This window comes from Cucurbita pepo, chromosome 16, assembly GCF_057944985.1.
Source record: "Cucurbita pepo subsp. pepo isolate OVF chromosome 16, ASM5794498v1, whole genome shotgun sequence".
In the NCBI taxonomy this organism is placed as follows: Eukaryota; Viridiplantae; Streptophyta; class Magnoliopsida; order Cucurbitales; family Cucurbitaceae; genus Cucurbita; species Cucurbita pepo.
This window is the reverse complement of record NC_141813.1, coordinates 796,437-821,382: the sequence shown is the minus strand read 5'-3', so window position 1 is coordinate 821,382 and position 24,946 is coordinate 796,437. Positions and strand designations below refer to the sequence as shown.

At 37.5% G+C, this 24,946-nt stretch overlaps 1 protein-coding gene across 1 annotated transcript; it reads right to left on the bottom strand.

The window, feature by feature from the left end:
* Positions 1 to 10,716: 10,716 nt before the first annotated feature.
* On the bottom strand, positions 10,717 to 20,676 carry LOC111777680 (GTP-binding protein-like protein). Its single transcript, XM_023657387.2, has 10 exons — positions 20,447 to 20,676; positions 18,458 to 18,511; positions 17,600 to 17,773; positions 16,557 to 16,628; positions 16,297 to 16,356; positions 14,651 to 14,760; positions 13,390 to 13,689; positions 11,685 to 11,876; positions 11,251 to 11,302; positions 10,717 to 11,125 (listed from the first exon to the last, which is right to left on the bottom strand). Exons 1-10 carry the CDS (start codon positions 20,486 to 20,488, stop codon positions 11,075 to 11,077), a joined length of 1,107 nt encoding a protein of 368 aa, XP_023513155.1. The 5' UTR covers positions 20,489 to 20,676; the 3' UTR covers positions 10,717 to 11,074.
* Between the last annotated feature and the right edge of the window lie 4,270 nt (positions 20,677 to 24,946).

The window sequence follows — 24,946 nt, the reverse complement described above, 5'->3', positions numbered from 1 at the left end:
CCAAGAAAAAGACCACCGAATTTCTTAATTCAAAGTCTGACTGCCAGACAACTTCAGAAGCTGATTTTCAAAAGCTTCTTCAAGAGGCCGCATCGGTCGGTTCAACATCTTCTCCTTCTATTGTAGAAGAAGAAGATACAATCTACTATCTCAATGATCCATTTTTTATTTGACAACCACCTTGTTAAAATCATCATTTGCAAAGGACTGAATAGTCGTTAAACTACCTGTAAAAAAAAATCGTAGATAAATGTCTTCTGACATATTTCTTATCCTTACCTTTCCTTTTTTGTCTTTCTAAATTATTTGCCTTTTTCTTCTTTCATCAGTATAATTGATAAATTATTTTCTCTTTCTTTTATGTATCGTTGTATCGTGCTAGCATTTCTTTTCTTTATAGGTTGTCATTTCTTTCTTTTCTTACTTTTTCACTGTACTACTTTCACGTGGACAAGAGCCCATCTTGTCTACACATTTGTAAATTAAGAATTTTTCCTAGATAAAATTAAGCTAGGATGACAGAGCTCATGTAAATTTTAGAGCTCCAATCATTAAGCGTCAAAATGGTATCAAAGCCTCAATTTTTGTGAGGGAAGAGAAGTTACTCAATCTTTAAGTATGATAATAATTCCGAGATACATCCGCAACTCTGGCTTTGAAATTCCAAGATACACCCGCAACTTCTGACTTTTGTTTCAGCAATATAGTCCAACACATTCTTGTTAGATCATCAATAAAAGCAATGTAATAAAGATTACCATTTAATGATGGTGTTCGCTGAGGACCACAAAGATCAGTATGAACCAACTGCAGCTTTTTCGAGGCTCTCCATACCTGTTTAGGAAAGGGTTGCCTATGTTGCTTCCCAAAATTACAAGCACGGGAAAGAGGCATGTCATCAACAATGTCAGCAAGTCCTTCTACCAACTTCTTTGGCTGCATCTGTAGCAAACCTCGATGATAAAAGTGCCCAAGTCTTTTGTGTCAAATCTTAGTAGCACTAACTCTAGATATAAAGGTCATCTGCTCTTTCTCCATCAGATTTAAAGCAAAGCTTTTTCCTTTCATTTTGACATCGAACAAGTTTTTGCCACTACCATCTCTAATCAAACACTGCTTATTCTCAAACAACACTTTATAGCCTTTATCAAGTAACTTACCCACACTTAAGAGATTTTGATCAATTTTAGGTACAAATAAAACATCTAGAATAAATTTTGTACCTTCATAGCGTGTTATAGCTAATGTGCCTTTTCCCTTGACTTCCAAATGCTCAGTGTCTTGACTTCAGTGTCTCTTAATTTCTCAAAAAAATCCTTGTCATATGTCATATGATTTGTGCATCCACTGTCAAGCAACCAACTCTCACTTGATTCTTTGCCTGAGAAACAAGTGACCACAAACACTCTTCTTCTTCTTGATCTATTACCTGTGCATCTACTTCTATCACCTGATCTTTGACTTTGCAGATCACAGCTTCATGTCCAAGTTGATTGCATTTGGAGCATTTGGCGTTAGGTCTTCTCCAACACTTGTATGGTGGATGACCTTTCTTCTCACAATGGCCGCAAAATGGATAGGATTTTTTGAAACCTCCTCCTTTTGTCTTCTAATAATTGGCAGATGAATCTCCATTCGTTGATTGGTTTTTGAAATTTTTCTTATTTTTATACCTGTTGTTGTCTTGATGCTTAACAGGTAAGGCACCTTCAATCGCCCTTCTTGCCTCATAGACCTCCTTTACTCTTGTGCTTGTAAAACATTCCAGAGTTCTGTAAGAGAAATTTTTGTCAAGTGTTTAGTGTTCTCAAGAGTAGTAATGGTAGCTTCAAACTTCTTTGGAATAGTGACCAGATCCTTCTCAACAATCCTGGAATCATTTAACACAAAACCAAGCAATATCACCTTGTTGGCAATGCTGAGAAGTCTGCCAGAGTACTCTTTCACTGACTCAGACTCCTTCATCTTCTGCAACTCGAAATCCCTAATCAAATTTAGAACTTTCATTCCACGAATCCTCTCATCTTCTTCATATTCAGCCTTGAGGTACCCATATTTCCTATGCTGTTTTGAGGGACATTATTTGCATGAAGATCATTTGAGATACAGCTGCAAATAAGCAAACTTTTGCCTTTGCTGTGCTTTGATTTGTGCTACAGTAAGATTTGCTGGAAGCGGAGGGACCTCGTAATCCTCTTCTATTTCTTCCCAAAGATCCAAAGTCTCCAGATAAGTCTCCATACGAATTGCCCATATTTGATCATTGTCTCCATCGAAGAATGGTGGTGCAACAGCTGAAAAACTTGATTCTCCTCCCATTTCATCTCACATATCCCTTAAGAAGATTGCAGAAAATCTGGTAACAACCCAGTAAATCAAATCAAAACTAAATCAACTCCAAACAATAAAGAGATTTGATCGGATGCTAACTTACAGAAATCTAAACAAACACGTGATCTTTAACAGAATCTAGGTTGAACGCAGGAGGAAGAAAAGAAAACTACAGAAGAATTTAGAGTATGTGTTAGCTGAGTTGTTCTCCCTAGTGTTCCAGGTGGTAAGACTATTAAATAAAAGCTATGATCCTCCTTAAATTTAGTTGCTTTAACCTTTCAAAGTTCTGAATTCACCCTAATGGAAGAGCTTAAATTTGGCCGTCATTTTTTGCTAACTTTGGGCAAAGTTTTAGCTCACTCTTTCTATTTTTGTAATTATGTTTGTTATTTAAAGAATTCAACTGATGGAAATAAAACATCGGGTCTTTAGCAAATTCTCTCCCTCTCTCCTTTTACTTCCGCTATTTTTTCTTTCGAAGAAACCTTCCTTCGGCCAGTTTTTTCGTCGACGTTTTCCTCTGAATTGCCAGAGTCAACAAGTGGTATCAGAGCCAAGTTGAAGCGATCGATGGTATATCATTACAGAAGAGCCAATCTTATCAACAGTCAAGTTGAATAGCTCAAATGGTTAGAGCGTCGACCTAACAACACACAACTCTCAGGTACGAGTAGAAGAAAATGCAAAGCGACTCCTCCACGCCGCCATCTTGTGTCGGCATCTCCATCACCGCCACAAAGAGGTCGACGCTGTGATGACGGGCGTCGAGTGTCGAGTTATCATTGAGCAAGTGACCAGGGAAACGACCACCAGGAGTACAACGAGTGCGGGAATCCAACGAATCCAACATCCCAGCAGCTGTGAAAGGCGGCGAATCTGTAGATGATTTTTCAATGCGAATCACGGGGCTCGATCTGTCGATGATTTTTCAATGCGAATCACGGGGCTCGATCTGTCGATGATTTTTCAATGCGAATCACGGGGCTCGATCTGTCGATGATTTTTCAATGCGAATCACGGGGCTCGATCTGTCGATGATTTTTCAATGCGAATCACGGGGCTCGATCTGTCGATGATTTTTCAATGCGAATCACGGGGCTCGCCAACAGCATCACCACTCTTTGTGGCAGCGTCAGCGAGACAGAAATTGTGAAGATGGACTGGTAACATCGAGCAGCAGAAGAAAAATACCGCTTCAGCTGTCGACAAGGATGGTCGTCTACTCCGTAAAAGAAGGAGGAGTCGACCGATATCCAGGCCGATCCAGTGCTCGAACTGTGGGAAGAGAGGTCACCTGAGCAAGAATTGCTGGAGCAAGCTCAGGAACAAGGAGAAGGCCGAGAAGGCCCATGTGACTCAATCCGAGGAGGACAAGCTAGCTCTCTTCATGGTAAGTTGCATACGTCCCCAATTTAGATTCCAAATCCACGGAGGTGGAGGTAATCGACGACGACGTCGAACCCGAGGAAGAGCTCCAACTGGGCGTAGCAAAGGCGGCACCAGCAAAGGCGACACAGGGGCAACAAACCATATGACTGGGGCTAGATCTGCGTTCTCCGAGCTCGACTCGGGGATTCGCAGGACAGTGAAATTTGGCGACGGCTCCGTCGTCGAGATCGAAGGGCGCGGCACCATCCTGTTCGTCAGCAAGGGAGGCGAGCAACGCAAGCTGACCGACGTCTACTTCATCTCGAGGCTCAAGGCTAACCTTGTGAGCCTAGGTAAACTCGATGAGGCAGGCTGCTTGATTTCCATCGAGCGCGAGCTACTCAAAATCTGCGATGATCGACGACGGCTGCTCACGCAGGTTCGGCACACGTCAAACCATCTTTACATCCTGGAGTTAGAGAAAAAGCAACCTTGTCAGCCTCTCGGCAAAGACCGAAGAGCTATCTTGGAGGTGGCACGCAAGGTACCGGCACTTAAACTTTTCTGCTCTAGAAAAGCTACAGAAGGAGGAGATGGTGCACGATTTGCCGGCAATTAAAGGCGTGAACAAGCTGTGCGACGGGTGCCTCATCGGCAAACAGAGGCGCACACCCTTTCTGTCTCGAACATCCTACCGCACCGATGAGCTGTTGGAGCTTGTACACGGCGATATCTGCGGGCCCATCAAGCCGGCGACCCCAGGCGGTAAGAGTCTCTTCCTCCTGTTAGTCGATGACAAAAGCCGCTTCATGTGGCTGACCCTGCTGCAAGCTAAAAGTGAGGCAGTAGAGACGGTTAAGCGCATTAAAGCGCGAGCGGAGGCCGAATGTGAGAAAAAGAAGTGAGTGCTGCGCACAGACCGAGGCAGAGAATTCACCTCGGCAAGTTTCGATAAGTACTGCGACGAGTTTGGCATACAACGGTACCTACCGGTGCCCTACTCCCCCCAACAGAACGGAGTGGTGGAGCACTAAAATCAGACCATCGTCGGGACAGCAAGGTCATTGCTGGTGACGGCCGGGATGCCTAGGAGATTCTAGGGAGAGGCGGTAATGACGACCGTCTATCTCCTCAATCAGTCACCAACCCGAAGCCTCGACGGGAAGACGCCATATGAGGCCTGGTACAACAAAAAGCCAGCTGTACATCATCTCCACGTGTTCGGCTACGTTGCATACATGAAGGTAACACGTCCCCACCTCGCCAAGCTCGATCCCAGGGGGCTAAAGGTCGTCTTCATCGGCTATGAACCCGAGAGCAAGGCGTACAGACTCTATGATCCTGTAGGGGGGCGAGCTCATGTATCTCGCAACGTCATCTTCGACGAAGGCACCTTCTGGCAGTGGAACGACGTGATCGAGGCAGACCACAACCCAAATCAATTTACGGTGGAGTACCTCGTCACCAAGCCGGAAGAAGGAGGAGCCCAGCATCAGGAACCATCACCACCGCCAGCAGGTGCACCCCCTGAACTAGTGGAGTTCGCAACACCACGGACTGCGGATTCGATGCTGGATGCCGATCACGATGATGATCTGGTGGTCAGGTACCGAAGGATGGACGACTTAGTGGGAGGAGGTGAACCACCTAGACTGGCAGCGCACGAGCTCGAAGAAGTGGCCGAACTGCATGCCATCAGTGCAGATGAACCGAACACCTTGGCCGAAGTAGAAAGGAACCCGTGCTAGCTGAAGGCAATGCAGGAGGAGATGACATCCATCACCGCGAACCAGACATGGAGTCTGGAGGATATGCCGCCGAGACACAGAGCCATAGGGCTCAAATGGGTCTTCAAATTGAAGCGCAACGAAAAAGAAGAAGTTGTGAAGCACAAGTCCCATCTGGTGGCGAAGGGCTACGTCCAGAAGCAAGGAGTGGACTTCAAATAGGTATTTGCGCCGGTGGCAAGGTTAGAATCCGTTCGTCTTTTGCTGGCAATTGCGGCACATTACTCTTGGGAGGTTCACCATATGGACGTGAAATCTGCTTTCCTTAACGGAGAGCTGAAGGAGACTGTCTACGTCCGACAACCAACTGGCTTCCTAGACAACGACAACTCCGGTAAGGTACTGCACTTGCACAAGGCACTCTACGGGCTTCGACAAGCCCCACGAGCCTGGAACGCGAAGCTCGACAGTACCCTACTGTCACTGAAATTCAAGCGTTGTGCCTCTAAGCATGGCATGTACACGCACGGCCATGTCAAGCAGCGACTGATCGTGAGAGTGTACGTCGACGACCTCATAATCACTAGAGGCGACATGGAAGTCCTCGGAAGGTTCAAGAAGGAGATGTCAAAGAACTTCGAGATGAGCGATCTCGGCGTGCTCAGCTACTACCTCGGCATCGAAGTGCAATAGAATTCTACCGGCATCTCCATCTGCCAAAGTGCGTACACGAAGAAGCTGCTGGACACAACTGGGCTTGTGGACAGTAATCCTACAAGGACGTCAATGGAGGCCCGGCTTCAACTAAGGAAGGTCGGCACTACGACGACAGTCGACTCCACCAATTACCGCAACATTGTCGGGAGTCTGCGCTATCTGGTAAACACTCGTCCTGATCTTGCTTATTCTGTTGGATATGTGAGCAGGTTTATGGAAGCACCTAGGGAGGAGCATCTAGTGGCTGTCAAGCGCATCCTGCGCTATGTAGCCGAAACCAGAGGCTGGGGTGTAAGATACTGCGTAGGGAGAGGAAAGGAGAAACTCAAGCTGGTTGGCTACAGTGATAGTGACATGGCCGGTGACGTTGATGATCGTAAGAGCACCAGCGGAATGATCTACTTCCTCTCAGGCGGCGTGATCTGCTGGCAATCAACAAAATAGAAGGTAGTTGCTTTGTCTTCCTGCGAAGCAGAATACATCGCCGCTTCGATGGCAGCAACACAGGGGGTCTGGCTTGCGCGACTGATGAAAGAACTCATCGTGAAAGAAAGCGATCCACCAATGCTATACGTGGACAACAAAGCTACGATCTCCCTGATTAAAAATCCAGTTTTGCACGATCGGAGCAAGCACATAGAAATCAGATTCCACTACATTTGAGAATGTGCAGATCGAGGGCTCATCAAGATTGATTTCATCCGAACAGAGGAACAACTTGGAGACATTTTCACCAAGTCCCTAGCGCGGGTAAAATTTGAAGAACTACGCTCAAAGATCGGTGTTCAAATAATAAGATAGATATAGCACAGTTTTAGGAGGAGATTATTAAATAAAAGCTATGGTCCTCCTTAAATTTAGTTGTTTTGACCTCTCAAAGTTCTAAATTCACGCTAATCGAAGAGCGTAAATTTGGCCGGCCATTTTTGGCTAACTTTGGGCGAAGTTTTAGCCCACTCTTTCTATTTTTGTAATTATGTTTGTTATTTGAAGAATTCAACCTATGAGAAATAAAACATCGGGTCTTCAACAAATTCTCTCCCTCTCTCCTTTTACTTCCGCTATTTTTTCTTTCAAAGAAACCTTCCTTCGACCAGTTTTTTCGTCGACGTTTTCCTCCGAATTGCCAGAGTCAACAAAGACACCTAAGGTGCAATAGGCCTAAGCTCAATAATCCATTTTTAGAATAACAACCAATTTAGACATGTCCATCAAAATGAACCACATGGTCCCTAAATTATGTATCAATAGACACAATCGTTGTTAAACTATTTTATTAAAAAAATTGTATAAAATTTAAATTTTTGTAAAATAGAGTTCAACGAGCATAAAGGACACGACAATAATTGACCTTCACAAGAGATCATCCTAACATGTGTGGTTCAAGAGAACTTTATGATCCCCAAGTTTTGAAGTCTCCTAGATATAGTGTATGTTTAGATATAGAGCGTATGTTCGTAGCAGCTATTCACTAGTGTGGTTCCAGTAGTAAGAGAGAGATTACGTTGAAGATGACAAAAAGACAACTAGAGATTGTCTTACTTTACGTTGATATCTTACTTCAATAAAAATGTGAACACTGTGTTGTTAAGAAGGAAGATGCGACATGTCTCCCACACTTCTCCGTTTTGTGAATTATTGCACCTACTTTTGTATATTATCTGCGTAGTTATTACTTTACTTTAGTCATTACTATCTTTCTTTCGTCATTTCAAACTTAGGGTTCTATCGTATCTGATTCATTCTTATCTTTTAATTTTTAATTTTTCAATTCTAATTCGGAAAAACATACAAGCCCATTGACCACCCTCTCTTTGTATCTGGAGAAGACAATGGTTGCAAATGTTTGGAATATAACCCGCTTTCAAGATTGTCCAACACTTAACAAGATTCTGAAGTCCTTTTTAGACCTTGAATTTGAGTCAAATTAAAAAATAAGAACGAATCAGACAGGATAGTACCTAAAAGATTCGAATCGACAAATAAAGAGTAGGAATGCAATAATATATACTAGTAGAATGTAAACGAAAGTAGGTGCAATAATTCATATAACTAAGAAGCGTGGGAGATATGTCGTGTCTTCTTTTTTAGCAATCATTTTATCCACATCTTTATTAAAGTGAACTTTAATAAACACATCATGTTTTGTCTTTTTGTCATTTTTCACGTAACTGAGTATCAGTGCTGACCAATAGTTTTACAGCGGACTCTCTCTTATTATCGGGACCACACTAGCAAACAGTTATTGCGAACATACCTCTAGATGACTGAGACTTCAAAATTAGAGGATCATAAAGTTCCCTTCAACCACACAGGATAGTATTTGCTGCGAAGATCGGTTCTTCTTGTATCTCTTATGCTCCTCAAAATGTATTTTAAAAAACTAAATTTTGTACATAATATATATATATACATAGTTTAACAACTATCCAATCTTTCATAATGTTCTCGATCTATTTTGATAGACATGCAATCTAGATGGATAGTAGAGAGATATTTTGTTAATTATCTACTCTACTAGTAGTAGTTTAACGACTATTCCTGTCGATTCTTCGTTGTTAAAACTCTAGGATTGTGAATCTAAAAATGGATCATTAAAATCGTAAATTGTACGTTCTTCTTCATTGATGAAAGGAGAAGACAAAAAGAAGATAGATTCGACTTCCTGAATAATGTTTTGAAAGTTGTCTTATGAAGATGTATGGGTTAAGACTGAAATTAACCTAAACTTTGAATTTAAGAAATTTCCATTTGCAACAAGTCATAGCTTTACTGCCTTGACATCAATGTGGGTATAGGTGCACTTATCCCACCATTTGATCTTAATTATCTTGAATCTTTGTTTGATGTGCTCGTAACTTTTAAGTCGGGAATTTGAAGAGAAGAATCGATGAAATTTAGAAATATATGTTAAAAGCCCATTGTTATTAAAAAATAACTTTTTATTATGATTGGGCAAATTAATGGAATGATTCTTGGAATATGGAAAATATCTTTGAAAGTTAATTCCTTAAAATTACATAACTCAGCTTTTGTCAACTCTTTTTTAATTTTAATTAACTAAAATGAAAACGAACAAGCAAAGCAACGATACTTTTCTCCAACAACCGTGTCAAAAACTTAATCCTTAAGAAATGAAATTAGGTGTGAGATCTCACGTTTGTTGGGGAGGAGAATGAAGTATTCTTTATATGGTTGTGGAAATCTTTCCTTAGCAGACGTGTTTTAAAAACCTTGAGGGAAATCTCGAAAGAAAAAACCTAAAAAGGACAATATCTGCTAGCGGTGGGCTTAAACCGTTACAAATGGTATTAGAGTCAGACACCGGACCGAGGAGGCTGAGGCCCAAAGGGAGGTGGACATGAGGCGGTGTGCCAGCAAGGAGACTGAGCTCCCAAAGGGGGGTGCACACAAGGTAATGTGTCAGCAAGGAGGTTGGGCTCTGAAGGGGGTGGATTGAGAGATCCCTCATCGATTGGGGAGGAGAACCAAGTATTCTTTGTAACGGTGGTGTAGAAACCTCTCCCTAACAAACATATTTTAAAAACTTTTAGGGTAAGCCTAAAGAGGAAAATATCTAACAAACATGTTTTAATCTAACAAACATGTTTTAAAAACTTTGAGGGTAAGCCTAAAGAGGAAAATATCTGCTAGCGGTGAGCTTGAGCGTGCAGTTACCGTAACTGAGTCAAGTCGGTTGTGCATTAGCAACTAAAGAACCAATGGGAGCTTTCCATAAGAGCCATTGCTAAATTTCTTATATTTTACTCTTTTTCTTGTAATTGTTTGTTGCTATATGATATTAATACCAGACTGTTACCAAAACTCTAACAGGAATTAAAACACCATCCAACTATTCTTTTATGTTTTTTTTTTTTTTCTTTTTTTTTTTTTTCTTTTTTTTTTTTTTTTTTTTGTTCTTATCAGAGAAGGAAGAGAATATTGAGCTGCTTCAACTGTTGTGTGAAAGTATAGACACAAACTCAAATTCTATTTATTAATGATGCGATGGTTTCTCTAATGCTTTTGTTTTTCTCTCATTTGGCTTGTAATTTGTTATAAGAACATAAGAAACTCTTTTAATTGTAAGATAAATTCCTTGTCCATTCACTTGTATCATGAATCTAGCTTACACCTTGTATCATGAATCTGGCTTACACAAAATGGCAAAATCGAAAACTTCCTAAACTTTAAAAGTCTAAATACGAAAACGACTATTCCAACAACATCAATAGCCTAAGAGGGTCTTTCCAAATTGCTAGCATTCTCTCTCCTTTGGAAGGAATTAGTACATCAATAACATTCAAAGATATCTTTCATATCGAGCAAGCATGGAAAAAGTTTCAATAATAGGTGAACTGGTTTTAAAAATTTTAAACGTCTTACTACTCTTCGACACAATTGAACATTTAGGAACCTCACTTTTAAACTTCAATAACCTGTTAGACACACAATCTAATGTTCAGTTTGAAGACTAATTCAATGCTTGCAAGTTTAAGAACCTCATAAACGAAGTACGAAGCTATTATGCAATATTGAGTGCTCTAAGTCTCATGTTGGGACTAAAAAAGGCAAAAACGTATACCAAGACGGCCATACATAATTTACTCTTACTTGTACAGTGATGTTCAGTCGAACAACATTCAGTTGAACACTCAAAAACAGTATAAATCTGTTGAACGAAATAGGAAAACAACCGTTCTTAGCATGACTACAAAATGGCACAATCACACATCAAGTTCAGTTCCTACTACTAGTTGTTCAGTGCTCCAACTGATGGTGGTAATATCAACAAAGCACTGTGTAGCCTAACAAAAAGCTTTGGATGGGACATGTCATGACTGAAAGCTAAACTCGAGATCGTAAAGGCATTGACATCAAAGGATTACCGATAAGTTGGAATAGTGACAAACCATTGACTTCAAGGATCACACCTTTTTAATGATCTGAACAACATCTTCATCTTCAAGCTCATGTTCCTGCATGCGAATGGACCACTCTCTCAAATTTCACATATAAATGAATTTACAAGAGTGCATTTTAAAATTTGTTCAAGCGGTGGGGACTGTAAACAGCGGCACAAAATAAAAGGAGACGGACTAACCTTTCCCACTCGTTGGGGCTTGTGCTTGACGCTTGATCCCCAAACCAAAGCACTGTACAAGTTTATAAGAGTTAGCATGTGCAGCTGAAAAACTCCCATGTCATGTGATACCAAATTAACCAACATACTAGGAAATTTTGATCCCGTTATAGTGCCACTTTACTAGGATCAATTAGCTACTTTTTTTCTGCTATCTACAAGTCATGTGATACCAAATTAACCAACATTTAGCTATAGGCACTTTACATTCAAAATTTAGATATGTACTAACCTTTTAAAGTTTTCAACTAAAAAGACATGATATTGCCGAAGTAAAGACTAAATTTGTAAATTCAACTCAAAAAATAAAAGAAAAGAGAAATTAGGTTAAAAAACAAAGAGAAAACACAACCAAATGGCACCGAAAGTTGGGGACTTCAATCAAAATTACTCACTACTTAAATTGCTTCAGCATATCTTTGTGGATACGGCTGCAAAAATCCTCGACAGTCCTTTTCTTAGAAGATAGAATTACGGGATCATCATAATCTGGATTCATTCCTTTGGGTTTCGTGTAGATGCGAGTTAAATCAAGATACTCCCATACTTTATCCAGTAAACCATCAAGATTCCATTCAAGATGTGCACTGTCAAAGAATCAGAAACAATAAATAATATGATCAAGTAGTAGAAATGCTAATGAGAGAAATTCAAACTTTATGTAGTAATTAGAAAATCCACATGACATCTGCAGTCACATGGACGAACGCCATATTTAGACACAATACTAGATCATGCAATAAGGGGTTGTCTTTTCCTCCCTTTACCTGACACTTGTATCCTTTCTGTTGATCAAAATTTCCTACCCAAACCCATTTAGTTGTGTGATACTTATATCAAAATTTTGAGGTGGATAGGATCGGTGGAGAGAATGGTAGGCAGAGCCAGAAGTCAATTAATAAGATAAGTAGTATCTTATTCATAATATACCATAATCACGTGAAATTAAAGACATGATCACAAATTTTAATACATCATGTCATCAATCTCAACGTTCAACTTAAAAAATTGGATGAGAGAGAAATAGGATATGATTTAATAACGAGAAGACATAGTATACATGATGCCTAAGTACGTGGTAAATGCATAAACTTGATTCACATATTCTATTGAGAACTAGAATAACATTTATCACACGCTAGATACTCGGGGCATATATTTATAGACCCCCCAATACTGACCCTCAATCATGAAAGTATACAGAAGAGAGAAGGTGAAGAAGGGAAACTGATTTATTAATGAATATATAAAAATATATATATGGTGGGCAATTGTGAAAAGATAGTCCTTGGTCGTTAAGTTAGAATAGGAAGGGTAGCATTTAGTAGCATTTAGTAGAAATGGTAGTAAGGAAAACGGGACAGGTTTTCTCCCATTTTTGCGAAACTAGAAGTACTGGTCATAAGGGAGAAAAAAAGGACTCGATTTTCCCCATGTTTATTTCAATAACAGCAACTCAAATCATAGATATACATAAGAGGAGGATTCCTCCACTGAAAAGAAATTACAAATTTATTTAAAAAATAAAATAAAAAAAACACAGACAAACAAATAAAGTGAGAAAGAAACAAAAAAAAAAAAAAGAGATCTCTTTCCTCCCTCCCCTCCCTCCCCTCCCTCCCCTCCCTCACTTTATCTGAATCCCACCAAGAGTGTTAAAGAAGTTTCTCTAACTCATTGTATCTATGACTCTACCTCTCATTCAACACGGGTGTTTTCTTTGCAAGTCACAATTTTCAAGCCTCTCAGGCATAGGTTACCAATCCCCTGCCATCCCTTTGCACAGTAAAAGACATTTTGCAATTGTTCTTCCCCTTTGAACATTGCAACAAAGAGAACTTTGCAATCTCCAAGGGATTGGTTTAAGAAGATGTTTTTCCTCCTCAACCTTTTTCCTTCGGTGATTTGAACCCAACGCCTCCCAGTTAAAAGTTATAACTCAGGGTATTGACAACTGGGTCCTTGACCCCTTGTGGTAAAGAGGGGAAAATAAGTAACATCGTTGAATTCAGTTGCCAATTAGTGGTGTTTAAACGTGAAAACAGACTTGCAAAATGAGAACAAGAAAGTTATAGAAAGTTGCAAAGACATAAAAGTTACCTGACTGGGCAATAGTGTGGAAGTCTATCCAGAATCTCCAGCTCCTCTAGGGTAATCTGATCGATTTTGTTAACAGCATAGATACAAGGCATGTATATTCTACTACCCTCAATCACGTCTATGAGATCATCAGCAGTTGCATCGTATTTAAGAGTGATATCAGCATTATGGATTCTGTACTCACTACAGATAGCCTTCACCGTGTCAAGGTCCAGATGGGTGGTAGTTACAGTTGAAGTTAAATTTATCCCACCCTTGTCTTTCCTCCTGAACGACAGATTAGGAGCCTCCTTGTTCAACCTGATTTCAAAGAAAATGCACCAAAAATTAATTAAAAAGATATAAAGAAAGGAAAAACTATAGAATAATGAATGTCACCATGGCTCATCCTAAACAAATGTTGACAATATTCCCAAGTGTGAAGAAAACTTTGTCCCCAGCCACCATCAGAAATTACCAAATTAACTTTTCTGTTGAGCTTGCTTTATAAATATTCCTTGGAAATTATACTGTCTTTGTAACTAACAAAAAAATTCGGTGGTTAGTGTAAGTTTCATGAGGGTGTGATCCTATTATGTAATTTTGATATTGTAGACTTTGTCGTTCATAACTTTTTGATCACAAAGGATTTGTAATTATTTTGTTACTAAGATATTATCAAATCGGCAGGATTCTTTGAAATCTCCAAGTTGTTAGTTTGAGTGGGGTGGATATCTAGATTTTCCCCTATCATTTTCTTTTAATAAATGGAAGTAGTCCATAACCAAAACCCAGAAGAATGAACACGGGAACATTCAATTTTTTACTAATGAGAGTACCCATAACTGCAAATAGTTTCGGAGAAAGCCAACAATCTTTCAAAGGTAAGGCCACAAGGTCACAATATGACAAAAGGTGATTATAGAGGATAAAACAGTGAACAGAAGCTAGAATGGTGACAAATGGATTCAGTGCATTCTAGTAGTTTCCATAGTTACAAACTATCCCACATATTTGTCCACCTTTTTTTACCTTGCAAGCATATTGAGCATCAAGGTAATATCCTGGTTGACAAGGAAGGTGTTGTCCAGTATCCCAGTCAACACCAAAAGGTAATGCTCAGCCCAACAAACTAGTTTTAAGAGACAGACTTGAGGTCGTTAAAACAAATTTCTTAACTAAACCTTCTTCATTTTGGTCTCAATAAAATATACATGTAAAACTTTTTAACACACCACTCGAGGAATGTCGCATGTCAAACTTTAAACCACCAAAAATTTACCTGATGCCAAATCCCTCTAGTTCTTTCTCTATTAAACGTTTGTGCGTGATAGGCTTTATTGCATCCAGAACAATTATAATGCAATTGCATGTCCTGGCCGTGCTGATAACCTACATGAATGAACCATTAAAGAGTAAGATAACGGATAACAAGATTGTATCACTCCACTCCATATAAATTGAATTATACAAATTACAAACCCATGATACTAGAAATAATTATTCAGTTTCACTTGAAAGACATCTAATCTTGCTCACTTATCCTAAAAGGGCATAGAGATTAAAATTAATTTTATCACTCATTTTTTACCCCATTTGATAATTTTTTTTTTTTTTTTTTTCATAAGAAACTTTGTAAGATATATCATTAAAACACTAGAGAACTGCCTAAGAGCAGGGGTAGAGGAAACCCCCTCCCCACAAACTATCACAAAAAGGCTTTCCAATTTGTAGTAATCGTGGAAAGAATACAACTACGAAAGAAATCTTTGTGATTTGAAGTCCAAGAATCCAAGCATTGTACACTATAAACAAAAGAATCCTCTACTGTCATCTTATACAAAATAATTATAAGGTTTCTCCCACTTATCCTAAAAGGGCATAAATATTATTCAGTTTCACTTGAAAGACATCTAATCTTGCCCTCACTTACCCTGAAAGGACATGAAGATTAAAATTAATTTTCTTACACTCATTTAGCCTCCATTTGATAACCATTTTGTTTATCTTTCATAAGAAACATTGTGAGATATATCATTAAAACACAAAAGAGAACTCAGGAGTAGAGGAAGCCTCCTCCTACAAACTATAACAAAAAGGCTTTCCAATTTGTAGTAAATGTGGAAAGAATACAACTACGGAAGAAATCTTTGTGATTTGAAGTCTTAGAAGCCAAGCATTGTACACTACAAACAAAAGAATCCTGTACTATCATCTTATACTAAAAATTTCAAAGGTTTCTCTCACTTATCTTGAAAGAGCATAAAGATTATTCAGTTTCACTTGAAATACATCTAATATTGCTCTCACTTATCCTAAAAGAGCATGAATATTAAAATTAATTTCCATACACTCATCTAGAGTCGTGATTTTGCTTGTGCTATTTGAGGCAGTTTCTTCGAGGTGTTCAGCTTTAGCTTGACAGCTCTAAGGGTTGCAAGAAGACAATTGAGGAGATTCTCCTTCATCCATCTTTTCATGAGAAAGGGTTGTTTTTGTGGAAAATTGGGGTGTATACTATTTCGTGAGTTCTGTGAGTTCTGTGAAGCGAGAGAAACAACAGAATCTTCAAAGGCCAAGAGATCCTTCAACAATATTTGGTCCCTTATTAGATTCTTTGTATCTTTGGGCATCTGTTTCTATGCTCTATTTCTCTTGACTCGAACCCCTTCTTGTAGTTTAACTCCCTTTATTAGGACTTCTCCTTTTTCAATGACTGTGTATTCTTTCTTTTTCTTTTTTTAATGAAAGTCCAGTTTTTCATTAAAAATTAATAATGATGATAATAATAATTCTAGTCTCTATAGAGAATATTCCATATAAAATGACTTTAAAATAATAGAAATAACCGGTAACCATTGACAGCTGAACGGAATCAATTACTAAATGATATCAAGACGAGAAGTGCAACAGATTTATCATGTTTACCTGTCTTCCTCTTCCCTTTCCGTCCTTAGCACCCTCAATAATACCAGGGAGATCAAGCAACTGCCAGTTAAAGCAAAATACAAGTTCAATTCAAAATTTATTTTCAAAACGTGACAAAAATGTAACTAAAAAATATTATTTAAAAAAAACAGCAACAACTACGAACAGGAAAATGGGTTTGATTATCAACCCTCATTACTCAATAGAAATAGAGTAAAAAAGCATAGGAAAATGGCGGGAATCTGAAAGGATTACAGCACCTGAATTTTAGCTCCTCTATACCCGATTACACCAGGGATGCAAGTTAGAGTAGTGAATTCATATGAAGCAACCTGTAAGGATAACAATTTGTGAGACTTCACAAAATTTCATAAACTAAATCTTAAGAAATTTAATCATATATACTCAAATACGCATAGATGCATGCATGCATACACATATGCGTGCATAAATTATAGAATTTTAATTTTATATAAATACAAGCATGCATAAATTAAAAATAAACACATTTTTCTCTTCTTAACAGCACATACGATTCTGTGAGTGGAAGTTTTAACTAAAAGAAAAATGTTGAAGGAAATCAATTTGTTAATCAGAAATAGAAGACTTTTCTCACAAGTATAAGAGAAAACACAGCCATACATAAAACTACAACCGGATTCCAAGTACGAATGCTGGAAAATTAACTTCAGCCAAACCATTTTGCAAATATCTTAATATCTTGTATATGCATATATGTCCTGAGCTTCTTTTATTTTAGAGTTCGATGAGGCAGGGGGATATCACCTACAACACTCAAGATGACCAACCTTTCAAAAACTATAACCATTTGCATGTAGGAATACACTAGAAACATCCTAACTTATGCCTCTACACATACTGGTGCACTCTTTGTGAACAAAGACGGGACATGCACTGGCGTAGAATGAAAAGAAAGGATCATATTAAGTTGAATCAATTGATTTTGCACAAGCAGGAAAGGGGCTCATATAGCCCTTTAAGAGAGCAACCTAGCTGAATGCTAGTTTAACCCCTTGCATTACAAATGCATATGGCTTGTTAGGCTGACACCTAACCAACAGCTATTTTAATGTTTAACAAGACTCCAAGCCAAATCATTGCGGATGTATAATATTAACTTGATATTATCTAACATCAGTTTCAATGAGAATTTATAACATCACAGTGCTTTATTTAATGTTGATATCTTGATGTAAATGCCATTGAATATAAAGAAATTGTACTAAAAAACTGTCACTGAGAAGTGATAAGAATAGATATAACATCAGACGAGTTTTTATACCTCTGAAAAAGTACCAGTCAATTTATTGAGTAAGGTAGATTTTCCAACCGAAGGAAAACCAACCAAACCAACTCTTGCATCACCACTTTTGGTGACATCGAAACCTTCACCAGCACCACCACCTCCTTTTGATGCAGGTGCAATGAGTTCCCTCCTTAACTTTGCAAGTTTAGCCTGTTAGACCACCAGTGTCTTGAGAGTTTGTAAGTAAATAACACTACATAAGGTGAGGACTAATTGTTAAGCTAATCATAACTCAAAAGGAACAAGATAATTTGGCCTTGATTACACTATTTGTGCAATGTACATCATGTGTGCAAATGTACGAAAAATAGAGAGATAAGAGACTTAATCAATTTCAGATCATGGTTTGATTTTATTTTTTAGTACTATGGATGAGTAAGTGATTGGCTGTCAACTACTGTTTCTCTTTTCTTTTGCGTCAAATCTTGAAAGCGTGGATATTTTCGTCATGTTTGTGAAAAGACAGGAATTCTTGATGTTTTGTTCAAGGTCAAATTAAAAGATGGAAAAAGAAAATAAAAGGGAGAGCAGCAAAAAATGAGAGAAGAATAGAATACCGGGGAGGGAGGAGGGGGGGCGGGTTGAGAGAGACAAAAAATGAGGGAGAAGGGAGGAATAAGAAAAATACCGATCTTATAGTTGGTCTGCTGCTAATGATTGTTTCATGTATAAATTGTTTGATAATACTTCTGCTAAACTTCAATGTAATTTTTTTTCATAAGATAAAATATCATGGTTCAATGTAATTTTTAATTACATTAATGAAAAAAAAAAAAAAAAAAACCTTTTATATATGTTTAAAAAAACCCCATCAAATAACTAGGATATATGTACCTTGAGCAAGCCCAGGTGATGAGCAGTAGCTTTGTTCTTTTGAGTCTTTGCCATCTGCACAGCCAACGAAGTACATAAATTTTCCATTTTAATCAACCATTCGTCACCAGTAATAACTAATAAGTATGAGTACAAGAATCATTTCACATGTCCAAAACTCCCACTGCAAATTGTAAAAATGTAACAACATAGTCACAATATAATGATCAAATTATAAGATTTATAACTACCTAACTATTAGATTTATAACTACCTAGTATTCTTCTCCAAAGCTCCTGTGCCTTTTGGTTAAGTTACTACAACTTAAGTAATGAGAACCACGGATATCTCAAAACATTATTGAGAATAGCATCCTAAACAAACATAAATAATGCGAAAATGAGCTTAGCTCAATAATTACAACGTCCACTCCTTTCAATGGAACCGGAGGTTCAAACCTTCACCCCCACATATATTGTGCTAAAAAAGCAAACACATAAATGAGACCTACATCTGCATAGTTCCCAAGAAAACCATAGTGAAGACAACTACGGACATTGATTTAATAACATGTATCATCAACTGTAGAAAAGGTTTAAGCAGAATCAATTAAAATAGTGCTGCCAGAATCTCTTGAAAATTCACTACAAACTCTAGACAAGTCCTAACTAATGTAGCCTAAGAGGTTAAAGGAGAGGCTCCAAGAATCAAAGTGTTCATTATCAGTCAAAAGTTATTGAATACATAAAAATTTCCCTATTTATTTAGAAATGAAAATAAACTCGGAAAGAAACTAGGAATTTAAATACAAAAAAAAAAAAAAAAAAAAAAAAACTAAAAAAACCAAAATCCAAATAGGATACTAAAAAGGATTATTCAAGGGCTTAACCAAGACTAATATGATTATACCTCAATTTATCCTAATCCTGATACATCATGTCTATCCCTCCCAAAAATACTTGTCCTCGAGTTTTCAAAAGAAAATAAAGGGAAATAAGGCCGTCTATCAATGGTTGGAAAAAATTCCCAATGAAAAATATTAACTTTTTCACCATCTTCACCATTGTTGGAGCGTCAAAACAATCCTCAAAGTAAAACTCAAAAATTATTTTCTATCACACCCATTAGAAAAACTTGTTGAATAATAGTGTGATAACAACGCTTCAGCTTGGATATCTTCCTCTGAAAATGAAAACCTCACATAACAAATCTTGAAGATGTTTAAAGATTTTAATGCAGAGCTGCAAGCTATGGCTTTAGAGAAATAGAGGAACAAGAACTTCAAGGCTTCCAAGACTTCTCTTGAGAGAATAACATTTTTTTTAGTTTTAGACTAATGTCTATTTTTCGCATCTCTTTCCCTCTCTCTTGAACAGTTTTGAAATTAATCTTCTTTATCTATCTTAGCCAACTGGATTAGCCTTTTGTAATCTTAATGACAAGCCAGAATGTCTTGTTCTCCTCTTTTGCTCTATAATGTGAGTAATGGAATCGATTGTTTCCTATTTAAAAAAGAATCAAATACGCGGCCACTAGACACAACCATTGCTATAACAGCATTAAATCATTTTATTACTTTCAACATATAAAAGTTGATGCATGGTAGCCTATAAATCTCTACTATTTATCTATTCATAAGTTCAGATATGAAACTGAGAGTGAAACCAGAAACTCCATAAATTTCCACTAACACTAGAGTTCCAAAAAGGCCAGCGCTGGTAAAGAGCACTGAATCAATACTATTCCACTGCCGGTCCATATGACCAATTTTCGTAAAAGGGGAAAATCTATTGAATCATATGGATAGATGATCAAAAACACTCCTCTACGGCAACAAGCCACATAAAATAGCCCGAAAAATGCTACGTTAATGCTAACTTTGATTATACAAGCAATTTCAAATGATTTCAACATATCCATTGAACCAAAAAATCGAAATAAAGCTCCTAGGCTCGGCAGCTGAGGGTAAAAGAAACTAAGATCATAAAATTATGAAATACGTGCAAATACCTCATCTTCGATATCCTTAATTTTCTGCATAACAGTCGCCATTGTCGCAGTTCAGAGAGAAATTTGTGTAGACTAACGTCGAACAAGAATTCTTCCGCGTTCAGAGGATTCTGTACGTGCCCCCACAGCTACTGCGCGATTGAATTGCAGAAGTTTATAAACAGAGATGGGTAATTCACCTTCCGGCTGTGGATGGGCCGCTTTGATGGGGCTTACGCGTATGTTTGGGACAACGAGTCGACTTGTTTAACCTAAAATTATTTAGTTGGAATTATCTATTTTGAGATGTTTAATATGAAATTCTTTGATTGGAGTTATGAATAATATGTTGTGTAAATTAAAATAAATAATATATATTATTATTATTATTATTATTATTATTATTATTTCGTCACTAATCATTTTGATACAATATCTCGAGCAGTGTCACGGTCATTCTTGTTCAAAGCGTGTTGTGACACAATCGCACTTTCGAAGGCAGCGGACTAGCGATTGTGCGGCACTCACTTTCCAACGACAAGTGAGCTAAGCCAATTTGTTCTTGCGTCGCCTACGGTCAAGCGACGTATGATCGAGCCTCTAGCCTCGGTTTTAAAAGAAGGTTTTAGAAAACGAGGAGAGAAAGAGAGATTTTAGAAAGAGAGATTTTTGAAAGAGATGTTATATAAGCAAGCAAGAGAAAGATAACAACGGCTTAGCATATATAACCTTGGGTAAGGAGAAGTTGACAACTAGTCATATCCCCGTATAGTACATTCTGAAGCATTTCATGTCTGGCAGGCCTAGACATGATATTTTTGAGGCGTCATACGCCCTAGAACTACATAAGAAAAAACACTAGAATAGAAAGACATGACAAGGGTTTGGCTTGTCATGGGCATGCGGCCATGAGCAACACGCCCTAGACGAGCATGACCGTGACATGTTGCTCATGGCTACATGCCCGTTGCATGACAAATCTCTTGTGTTATATCACTTTACCGCTTTCATGATATATAGTTTCTTTTTGTATTTCCTAAGTGTATGACGTTTTGGCATAATCATGTCTACGTCTCGTAGACTTAAAATGTCTCAAAATGTAGTGTAAGGGATGCGACTAGTCGTCAATTCTTCGTCCTCGGAATTATGTTATCTAAGCATTGTATTGTCTTTCTCGCTTATAGCATATAACATTGCTTTCAACATTTCTTTCAATCTTGCTTTCAATCTCTTTTTCGAAAATATCTTTGCCCCCGTTTTATAAAACCTTCTTCTCAAAAGAGGCCAATGGCATGAGCACACGTCGTCTAACCGTAGGCGTCGCGATTTGAGTTGGCTGGCTCACTGAGTGCCACACAAGTAAACATCTCAAGGGGATGCAATTGTGATAACCGAACATGCAATTTAACTTTCTAATCCGACCCATAACTTTTCAAAGTGATAACTAAGTATCATATCATATAACCATATTAAGGAAATAAGTAACCGAGAAGACCACGAAGGAAGCCGATAAGATGAATACCGAACTTAAACAAAGCTGAACTCAAATTCACAGATACAGTAAATTAATCATAAGACTACAAGTAAGCATTTAACTGTAACAATAGATGCAACTCTAGAAGACAACGATAACCTCTTAGGTCGATAGCAGTCGGTATAGTGCCCGAAGAGCTTCCACACTAGTATTGTACCATTGAGTTAGGCGTTAGATTGGTTAGGGACATGTGACTCGTTGATTTGTTAAATTACCCTATACAGTGGATTCGTCCTATTGTTGGGTGTTGATCATGCAGATAGTCAGAGGTTACCTTGCATAAAGGATCCGTTATGTGGGAGGGCATTGATCATGCAAGTAGCCAGTGGAGTTGGTATGTACTGAGAGGTAGCGCTCTCCAACCTTGAACAACTTCATGGTCTTAAAATTCGGGTCGTGACATAGTAGTGAAATATCTTAATTAATAGAGTTCGTATCCTTACTAGAGTTGGAATGATTATAAGTTCACGTCTCACCTATATAAATACATTTATTATTTGAAATGATTTCATATGTAATCATAAAGAGACTCCTATGATATAGATGAACCAACTCGGTCTGAACCACGGTAGTGGTAAAGTTCAAAAACCTACCGAGAGCGAATTTAGTTTGTAACCTTCACAAGACCTGTAAGTTAGATAAATGGTATACACGTACCTAAATTTTCAATTTTCCGTTCATTAAGTTCCACGCATGTTAATTTGGCTAAATTAATACAACTATCTCTCGACTTTCAAAAGTTTCAATAATATTCTTACTCTTAGCTATGAATGGAAACCGTTCGTACTTTGTTTCAAAAATACCTTAAACTTTAAACGTTTTATTAATACATTAACACCATTTATCTTTATAAAAAAAATTCAAAAAAATTCTTACCGTCAATATATAGACGAAAATTTTCTAGATTATCTTCAAACTTTTTATTGTTACTCCTGAAAGTTTACCATTAGGGTATTTTTTAAAAGTTCTTAAAAAAAAATTTAAAAGTATATACTTCAAAAAAGTCAAGGGTATCAATGGTATTTTTGAAATAAAATATTGACGATTTTCATCCAAAACTATTTTTTTTTTATTTTTAAGTTTAACGGTGTTATTGAAATTTTTTAAAGTTTACTGGTATTTTTTACCTAAAGGTAAAGTTTAAGGGTATTTTTATTAATTTAGTCTATTAATTATTTTTAAAATTGGACTAATGTACGTATATAAAATTTAATGTCTAATAAAACCCTAAACTTATTAGACATCAACATTTAAATTTCCGGAACTAAACCGATTTAAAATTTAAAATTTTGAAGATTAATTTATAACTTTAATTAAAATAAAAGTATTGATTTTAATTATAAAAAAAATATTAATACATGATTTGACATGTTCCCCAATCCCCAAGTTGCCAATGCCAACAACAAATGGGTAGATAAGAGAGGAAGAGGAGTGGGGATGGTTGTTCCATTGTGATTGTATTGGAATCTTATCTACTTTTTAGACTAAAAAAAAGCATTAGTGGTACGATTTTCGACGTTAAGCATAAAATATCGCGCGTCTTATACCCACGATGATTTCATTTTTTAGCATCGTAATATTTTATGTCAAATTTCCAAGGCACCCGATGCGGGTTGTAGGTAAGCTTATTTCAATCTACTGATGTGAAGGTTCAGATCGAATATATTTGCGAGACAGTTCATGAATCTCGAGAATCGAGCATGGGGCTTACAACATGGGTCATTTGTGCATCATTCTCGTATGTCACGTTTGTCTGAAATGTTGAGCTAGATAGCGATCTGCAACCTTTGGATTTCCTGTTGAGATCCCAAGTCTCCAAGTGGGACCTCTTGGCCGCCCGCGACCTTGGCTTATGAGAGAATCTCACTCCTGCGTGGGACTTGTAGCTTGGCAATCCACCGTGTAGGTTTTTATCCTTCCAGTTTCGAGTGTCTTCTTGGGTTCAACAATTTATGAGGTGGGAGATTTTGTCCTCGATTATACATGTTTTGTGTCAATTGAGTTATACTCATGTTGATAGTTTGTTTTGGTCTTTAATACCCTTAAAAGAAGACCATTTTTGTCGATGTTTGTAAAATTCTAACGTAAATTACGTATCAAAGGGAAACTCTTGGATACAAAGTTATTGCTACAATCGAATAACGTCATCGAGCGTAATGTTGTGTGTAAAATTGTATTGGAAAAAATGACATAAAAATACGAAAAAACGTCAAAACTAGAATTTTGTCCCTTCTTGCAAAAACACATTTTTTTTATAAATATTTCGAAGTATAATATCTTAAATCTTGTCGTTCGTTACACAAATTACAATATTACCCTTAGACATTTATAAACGTTTTAAAACTATACTATCAATAGATATAGTTATAGAAAGATCGATCCGTCCTAATATTAAAAAAAAATCCTTAAATTTTGTTCCGGTCTTACATAAACACCTTCATATTCTTTCACAAATTACAATATTACCCTTGATTCTTTTATAAACGTTTCAAAACCGTAGTTAGAATGCTGAATGAAAAATCAATATAGCAGTGACGTAGAATAGCATGACAGTAACTAAAACACTTATCGGGATTCCGTTTGTATCTAATTATTGAAATTAAGTACATTTGAAAAAATAATAAGCATAAGGTTAAAAAAGGGATTATGATTCCGTCCTATTGTAAGGAAGATGATGATTAGGAAATGAAGAGGAAGCCCTAAGATTTGTTTGGTTCATAAAGAGTCAACCAACCAATCAGCGTTAAGCTTTTTAAAGGAAGATTGAAGTGGGCCCCACGGGATTTATTGGCGGTCCGAGCCGCCCTTTTTGTATCCCCCCACCAACCCGGTTCCACCTCATACTTACGACTCAACGTTTATCCACTAAAACCACCTACCCGCACCCGGCCCCACATCCCATACCTTCCTATTTTCTCACCAAAAAAACGTTACATTTATTTAGATTCAATTAAATTTAAATAAATAAAATATTTCTAAATGAAATT

What these genes read in the sequence shown, in the direction of transcription:
- LOC111777680 (XM_023657387.2), bottom strand. Translation starts at nt 20,488, where the DNA reads ATGGCGACTGTTATGCAGAAAATTAAGGATATCGAAGATGAG. An exon ending in ATAGAGGAGCTAAAATTCAG is followed by an intron (nt 16,357 to 16,556) that starts GTGCTGTAATCC and finishes TTTAACTGGCAG; the next exon opens with TTGCTTGATCTCCCTGGTAT. An exon ending in CCACACTATTGCCCAGTCAG is followed by an intron (nt 11,877 to 13,389) that starts GTAACTTTTATG and finishes ATTCTTTGACAG; the next exon opens with TGCACATCTTGAATGGAATC.